An 8,490-nucleotide genomic window follows, 5' to 3' on the forward strand; every position below is an offset into this window, starting at 1 on the left:
CTGTGTCAGGTAAGTGACACATAATGAGCTACTATGCGATGCGATGCGATGCGATGCATAGTAGTCCATTATGCTTTACCTTTGCAGGGAAAAAAAGAGGAAGTAAACCCATCAGGGTTTACTTCCTCTTTAAAGCGACGCAGTGCCGAATCGCAAAAAGGGGCTTTTGGCTGCAAATTGGTCCGGGGCTTAAGTGGTTAAGGTAATTTGCGGTAAATGCAAGGAAGCAATAAAAACTCTGTAGTGTATTAATGTGCTTTGCTTTACTAAACAAAAATGCTGTACCTACAGATTTAGGAAATGGACTGTAGTGCAAATCTGCAAAAAGCACTAAAAGTGCATAGATGTGAATCCAGCCGAAGTCCTTTTCCCTCCCCCCCCCCCCCCTACTTCCTGTCTACATTACTTTCTGAGTTGAGTTTCACAAACCAGTCCCAACAAATTCATTAGCTTATGAATAGGGGAAGCCCAGCTTCTACTTATATTCATGCTATACAAAAATCACTAAAATATCCAAAGAAACACCGCTTTCGCCAAGAATGCAGTTCTCAAATGAGTTGCTGATCGTAGAAATAGCCACTGCCCCCACCCATCAGGGTTTACTTCCTCTTTAAAATAAGAAACCCACAAGAAAAGTGTATGTGTTACTGTAACGGATCCCAGCCGCACTCCACTTGAGTGCTTCGGTCAGTACATTGCTTCCTTCAGTCTGGACCTTCAGAGATCAGATATTACAGCCCATATATTATAAGAACCAGGCGAGACTAGCTCAGTTGCAAAGCTGCAACATGGAGTCATTTATTGGACAAACTCACACAAATATATACACCAGGAGGACATGTTCTGCCCCCCCCCCCCCCCCCCCTTTCTGAACATCTGAACATATTACCCTAGCAAACTGTAACCAGAAACAGAATTAACATAGCTAATTAACCATTTAAACAGCCTAGGTGACTCAGAGTTATGACCTTTCAGGGCAGGCTTGCCTCTTTTAGCTCAGAAGACACAACACACATTATCATAAACACATGACACCTTCACATAATAACAGGAGCCCCTAGTAGCGGATGGAACGTCTCCTACATTGTACAGAGACCAATGTGATCAGCTTTTTCAATTAACATGTATAGCTCAGAATCAAACAAACCAGGATTAGTCTGTATGTTTCCTGGGAGATATTGTGGATAGATAATACTCTTCCATTTTAAGTAATCCAAGTCACATTCTTAATGTCCATTATTTTCTTGGTCACCCTGTGCTCCTAATAGACACAGGGTTACTTAGACATAGGTGCATTGGGGGCTGAAGCAAGGGTTTCCCAACCTCTCCAAGGGATTCTGGGTTCCACCAGCCCCCCTGCCCAAAGTGACTCCCGTCACAGTTACCCTCAGCAGTCAGTCAGATTCTTGCTTTCGTTTTCACTAGTAAAAGAGCAGCTGGTTTTTACTGCTCTATGACACACACATATTGTATATAGTATTATATCCAATCGTTTTAATATAGGTTGCATAGAGACTGTGTCCTTATTTCTTATATGTTCTCCTTTGGACAGGTGGACAAGATGGCGACCACGCAGTACCATGGGGCGACGCCTCTCCTGATGACTACCGATATAGCAATATTAACTACGTGGACCCTCGGGAACGGGAGAAAGAACAGCATGACAAGAATAAAAGGTAATCAATTGAAAGGGTGCAGTGGGGAAAAAAAAATATTTCCCTTAAACGTGCGCGGGGGGGGGGGGCGGGGGTTGGTTTGGGCAGCCATTTAATCCAGTGAGTGGGGAAAGAAGACAGTTTAAAGCGGGTATCCAGAATGCAGTAGGGAATGAGCAGTAGACAGTTAGTGATATTCGAAATTGAGTGGAGGAGGTTAGAGTAGTCGGGTAAAGGGGGGGGGGGTTGCAGAATTCAGTAGAGAGGGGCAGTGGGTGGTTAAAGGTAGATTCCAGAATTAATGGACGGAAGGTGAGTAGGCAGTAAGAAGCAGGACCCTTTTAAGGGAAGTTCCAAAATTCATTTGGGGTACGGGTGTAGCCATCTAAAGTAGGTTTCCAGAAGTCTGGGATGAAGGGGGAGCTAAGGAGGGATTGCAGAATTCAGCAAGAAACGTGTTGAAGTAATTTAAAGTAGGATTCCCAGAATTCAGTGGGAAAGGGTGGGTCCGGCCATCAATGTTCGAGGCAAGACCAGGGCTTGACAAATTTGCTTTGGATCTAGGAATCCGCTAGTGCACGTGCGCAGCAATGTGTAAGGCATATTGCAGTCAATGGTTTAATGTGTAGGCCCCCCAATGCGTGCATTTAAGTTTGTACATGTGTATATGTGGGGGGGGGTGGATTTTATGTGCTTGATTGCAACTCTTTTTTAAATTTTACAATTAAAAAAAATAAATATATATAGTTATATAAATATATATAATATTTTTTTTATTTTTTTTTACTTCACTTTTTTTTCATCACATAGGGGACAAAAAGTCCCTTATGTGATCATCATTTGGTGACCAGTTCTCTTTAATGAGACATGCAGGTCCCTGCATTTCTCCCCTGCGTTGCACTGAATGTAACAATCGCATTTCACTTCATTCTTTGCTGGCCGGGGAAACTGTCAACCCTGAAGTGACATCACTTTGTTTCCGGGTCAGGAACAAGATGGGGGAGGAGAGCGGTAAACTATGTCCACTCTCTTCCCTCCCCTCTACCCTGCGGTGCCCGCTATGCTGGTCTTGGTCCTACAAATGGGCAAGCGGAGCCTGAGATTCATAGCTGGGGGAACTTTACTTGCATGTGCTGAAGCAATTGGGTGGCAGCGGAGCCAGGGCTAAATGTAGAAAAAAAAAAAAAAAACGACCTGCCCAGCCCCCGAAACTGCATGTCCTTGGCGGCGGGCGATACAGATTGTGCATCTCTGCAACAGCAAATGGGCTGACAAAAGCCCAGGCGCCAGGACACAATTTCTAGTTGACTTGGTGCCTCGGATTTGTTGAGCCCTGCAAGAGGAAGGTAGCAAGCTAAAAGAAAATCCTTGTATTTAGGAACCCTAAACTGAAGACCTTTATTCTCATTATGGAAGAGTAATCTGTTAGGCAGCCATTGCTATCAGTCATACATTGTATGTCAGGTAGTCAAGAAGCCTGACATTTGGAAACCTTGTCAGTTTTATTTCGAAGTACCTGAACATGTTCTCTTTAGGGTTGCAACACCGATAGCAGGATCACAAGCACACATTGAGTGGCGGCATGTACCCTCAAATGTGTTTCAGAACCCCTAGGGACACCTGATAACTCCGAGATCTCCATTATGCAAGTCCAAGTTCTGAGCCGCCCCTTCACTGTGCTGATCATTTCTTGGTGTAATGTTTTATATTCTTCTGTGTTTTTACTATAAAATTTATTTTTATTCCCCCCCCCCCCACACACAGAATTTTGGACCCAGCAAATGTGCAGCAATTTGATGACTTTAAGAAGTGTTATGGAGAGATCTTGTACCGCTGGGGTCTGCAAGAGAAGAGGGCAGAGGTTCTAAAATTTGTCTCATGCCCTCCAGAGCCACATCGCGGAATTGGTGAGTGTTAACAGAAATATAACAGAAAATTAGTGAGTGAAAATTAGTGAAAATTAGTGGAGGGCGAGTGAGGAGCAGGGGCGGACCAGGTTGACAGTTTCCTGGCTAATTGCTGCGGCCATCAGAGCGGGCCTGAAGGGACACTCCCTGACCCCCCCATCCCACCCACCCCCCCACCCCCCCCCCACCCCCCGTCCCGCTCTGATGTCCTGTAATAAAGGCTACACCGCTTCTTCTGGAAGCGATCAGCCAGGAAACCGACAGGAGGATCTGGCCGCTGGAAGGAATTTCCCACCGAGACACACCTTGTAAATTAATAGCCGGACTTTCAAACAAAGTCCGGCCTCCTGGACCAGCATTGGACCAGTGTGCTATTAGAGTGGCCTGTCCAGGAGGCGGGATTTCGTTTGACAGCACAGCTATTCATATACAAGATGTGTTGCAGCAGGAGATCCCCGCTCTATGCGGTCTAGCTGCCAGATCCTCTTGATTCCTCCGGGCTGCACTTTTGGGCAATGGTAGCTGCAATGGTAGGCTGCACTTTTGGGCAATGGTAGGCTGCACTGGTTACTGGTGGCCGCTGATGAGGCTGCACTGGTGGCCGCTGATGAGGCTGCACTGGTGGCCGCTGATGAGGCTGCACTGGTGGCCGCTGATGAGGCTGCACTGGTGGCCGCTGATGAGGCTGCACTGGTGGCCGCTGATGAGGCGGCACTGGTGGCCGCTGATGAGGCGGCACTGGTGGCCACTGATGAGGCGGCACTGGTGGCCTCTGATGAGGCAGCACTGGTGGCCTCTGATGCGTCACTGGTCGTCACTGATGAGGCGGCACTCTTTAGCTGCAATGATGTGACTGCACCGGTGGACCCGGATGAGTCCGACTGCTGGGCACTGATTAGGTGGCACTGATAAGCTGCACTAATGGGCACTGATTAGGTGGCACTGATAAGCTGCACTGATTAGGTGGCACTGATAAGCTGCACTAATGGGCACTGATTAGGTGGCACTGATAAGCTGCACTAATGGGCACTGATTAGGTGGCACTGATAAGCTGCACTAATGGGCATTGATGGGACTGTACTGATGAGCACTGATACGATTTATGTTCATTTTGTTGTTATTTATTTTTGGATCTAAATTCTGTATAAAACCTTTAGCAGTGTAATTTCATGAGATAATTTACAGGGGCGTGTTTAGGGGTGGGATAGGATAGAGGTTGGGTGGGGTAACTGGTGGGGTTTTTAAGGCCTGGCTAGTGACTCAGGACTTGAAGTTTTCAGCCCTGGTTTTACCATAGCCAAACCTGTGTGTGTCTATGGACACGCAGTACAAACAAATGGCAACTGCTCCCACCTATAACTGGCCTTCACAGCAAGGAGCATATGGAAGGGCAACACATGTAAAGCAAAACCAAAGAAAATTCCCAACTCAACAGTTTGCGTTAAAAGCAGAGATTTAATGTGCACACATTTTCAAATACATTGCATAAGCTGCAGAGGCCACCTCAATGTATTATCTGCAGTCTCACATTTTTGCGCCTCCATAGTAGATGCACATAAATAATAATAGAGGGCTGGTGTGCCTGGAGGGAACAGTGGCCATTTGTTTTGTATTATTGGAATATTGGCCAGGGGATGCTCTGGACAACTTTTGCTGCCATTGTGCTATACACTAGGTGTCCAATCCTGTAAGAATATTGAGTTTGATTATTTAGTTCCATTTATAAGAACAGTGATTTGTCCTCACCGTGCATCCTTATTTATTTTTTTTCCATCAGAATTTGGAGTCTATTGCAGCCACTGCCGTAGCGAGGTGCGGGGAACGCAGTGCGCCATCTGCAAGGGATTCACCTTCCAATGCGCCATCTGCCACGTTTCTGTCCGGGGCTCCTCCAACTTCTGCCTCAGCTGCGGTCATGGAGGACACACATCGCACATGCTGGAGTGGTTCAGCACACAGGAAGTCTGCCCAACCGGCTGCGGCTGCCATTGTCTGTTGGAGAGCACCTTCTGATGGGCTTGAGCCGCTGCTCAGAGAGCCTTTAATAAAGACTTCATCTGAATGAGCCATAGTCTGGGTCTGGGTTTGCACTCCCTAGTCCGAGTCTGGATTTCGCGCTCCTTAGTCCGGGTCTGGGTTCATGCTCCCTAGTCTGGGTTTGTGCTGTCTGGGTCTGGGTTTGTGCTCCCTAGTCTGGGTTTGTGCTCCCTAGTCTGGGTTTGTGCTCCCTAGTCTGGGTCTGGGTTCATGCTCCCTAGTCTGGGTTCATGCTCCCTAGTCTGGGTTCATGCTCCCTAGTCTGGGTTCATGCTGTCTGGGTCTGGGTTTGTGCTGTCTGGGTCTGGGTTTGTGCTGTCTGGGTCTGGGTTTGTGCTCCCTAGTCTGGGTTTGTGCTCCCTAGTCTGGGTTTGTGCTCCCTAGTCTGGGTTTGTGCTCCCTAGTCTGGGTTTGTGCTCCCTAGTCTGGGTTTGTGCTCCCTAGTCTGGGTTTGTGCTCCCTAGTCTGGGTCTGGGTTCGTGCTCCCTAGTCTGGGTTTGTGCTCCCTGGGTCTGGGTTTGTGCTCCCTGGGTCTGGGTTTGTGCTCCCTGGGTCTGGGTTTGTGCTCCCTGGGTCTGGGTTTGTGCTCCCTGGGTCTGGGTTTGTGCTCCCTGGGTCTGGGTTTGTGCTCCCTAGTCTGGGTCTGGGTTTGCGCTCCCTAGTCTGGGTCTGGGTTTGCGCTCCCTAGTCTGGGTTTGCGCTCCCTAGTCTGGGTCTGGGTTTGCGCTCCCTAGTCTGGGTTTGCGCTCCCTAGTCTGGGTCTGGGTTTGCGCTCCCTAGTCTGGGTTTGCGCTCCCTAGTCTGGGTTTGCGCTCCCTAGTCTGGGTTTGCGCTCCCTAGTCTGGGTTTGCGCTCCCTAGTCTGGGTCTGGGTTTGCGCTCCCTAGTCTGGGTTTGCGCTCCCTAGTCCGGGTCTCATGCATCAGATTATCTGACTTCTTCAGGGAAGTTCAGAATTACTTCAGTTTTTTTGTTGGGGGCTGAAAAAAAAAAAGAAAGACACATTCACTTCATTGATTTTTGCCTACGTGAGGGTTGGGGTCTTGAGTGGATGCCAACATCTCTAGGTTCATATATTCTGCTGCATACAGATTTCATTGGCAGTGCAGGTTCCCATCCAATGCAGGGAGGTGATGCTGCTGCGAGGATTTGGTTCGTTGAGGAATGCTTAAAAATCCGGCAACCACAATATCCAACAGTGAGATCCACGGGTACCGTCTGGTGTGACAGGTTCCCTTTAAACTTGAATTCCAAGCAAATGACTCGAATTTTTATTTCTGGCGATCCAGTTCTGAGATGTGCACAGCTCTGCAACGCAACCCCCCCCCCCAGCTGGCAGGGCAGAAGACTGCGTCAATGAACTCTCTTATCCCTCCTCTGTAAATGAAAAGTGAAGGAAGCCGTAGACCGATGAGCTGTGTCTGAATTCTGATTGGCTCCTTTTGCTGCTTCTTTTAGTCCGATCTCTGCTGTACATGCAACTCCAGGAGACTGATAACAAGTCAGATTTCAAGTGCAGCTTTAAAGTATACCTGTCATTATATGCGAGCCTGAAGACGAACCCTTTGCCAGGAAATGTGGCGCCTTCAAGTGGCAATCTGTGGCATTGGCTGTCACATGACCATCCCGAATGCAGCAGCGCCTGTTCTTTGCATCGGCCGGATGTCCCGTGTCTCTGGAAATGGCAGTGCTGAGGGAGGGCCGCTTTCAGTAGGTTGCTGTTGAAGTGCATTGTGGGTTGCAGTGTTTTCAGTCCTTTCTGCCCTGTGTAAGAACCGCGGCCAGCCGGATTCGTCAAGTCATCGGTACGCCGCAGCAACACAATCCCGTGCCTCTGCTACCGATCAGAAGCTGGAAATATGTAAAAAGTTGGGTTTGGGGCTCGCAAATCGGTGTCCCGCCTCATCCATGTTCTGTTTACAATATTGGATGGTTTCCGCTCTCATTCTGCATTTGGGGGACAATATTTGTACAAAGTGCGCTGACATTCATGTGTACTTTGTGTACTTTGTGTAATTTGTGTCGGATTTCTCTTGTTATATTGAAAAGCTTTAATAAAATATCAGTAAAAGAAAATTTCATCTTGGGGGCTAACATTCAACGATGGACGACCATTAAAGTGGAATTCCAGGCTAAACCTTACTATTCTTAAAAATGCTCCCATCCCCCCTCCCAACACCTAGGCTGACCTAACCAGTGTAAGAAATATGTATGTGCTTACCTATTTTTTTTAACCACTTAAGCCCCGGACCAATTTGCAGCCAAAGGACCAAGCCCCCTTTTTGCGATCCGGCACTGCGTCGCTTTAACTGACAATTGCGCGGTCGTGGCGACGTGGCTCCTAAACAAAATTGGCGTCCTTTTTTTTCCCCACAAATAGAGATTTCTTTTCATGGTATTTGATTACCTCTGTGGTTTTTATTTTTTGCGCTATAAACAAAAATAGAGCGACAATTTTGAGAAAAATGCAATAATATTTTTTTACTTTTTGCTATAATAAATATCCCCCAAAAAAATATAAAAAAAACATATTTTTTTTCCCTCAGTTTAGGCCGATATGTATTCTTCTACATATGTTATGTAAAAAAAAATCGCAATTAGCGATTTATTGATTGGTTTGCGCAAAAGTTATAACGTTTACAATATAGGGGATAGTTTTATAGCATTTTTATTAAGATTTTTTATTTATTTTTTTACTAGTAATGGTGACGATCAGCTAATTTTTATTGTGACTGCGACATTACGGCGGACACATCGGACATTTTTGACACATTTTTGGGACCATTGTCATTTATACAGCAATCAGTGCTATTTAAATGCAGTGATTCCTGTGTAAATGACACTGGCAGTGAAGGAGTTAACCACTAGGGGGCAGTGTAGTGTTATGTATGA

General features: G+C 46.8%; 1 protein-coding gene across 2 annotated transcripts in view; it reads left to right on the forward strand.

The window, feature by feature from the left end:
- Window positions 1-7,674, forward strand: part of WDR59 (WD repeat domain 59) — a gene marked incomplete at its 5' end in the record, with an annotated part of 58,262 nt that extends 50,588 nt beyond the window's left edge. For both annotated transcript variants that reach the window (XM_077451124.1, XM_077451132.1), the window contains 3 exon segments: window positions 1,553-1,676; window positions 3,420-3,562; window positions 5,340-7,674. In XM_077451124.1, coding sequence (XP_077307250.1) covers window positions 1,553-1,676; window positions 3,420-3,562; window positions 5,340-5,575 — 503 coding nt within the window.
- Between the last annotated feature and the right edge of the window lie 816 nt (window positions 7,675-8,490).

This window comes from Lithobates pipiens, unplaced genomic scaffold, assembly GCF_037356315.1.
Source record: "Lithobates pipiens isolate NorthernLeopardFrog02 unplaced genomic scaffold, aLitPip1_a1.2 Scaffold_10, whole genome shotgun sequence".
NCBI classification, from domain to species: Eukaryota; Metazoa; Chordata; class Amphibia; order Anura; family Ranidae; genus Lithobates; species Lithobates pipiens.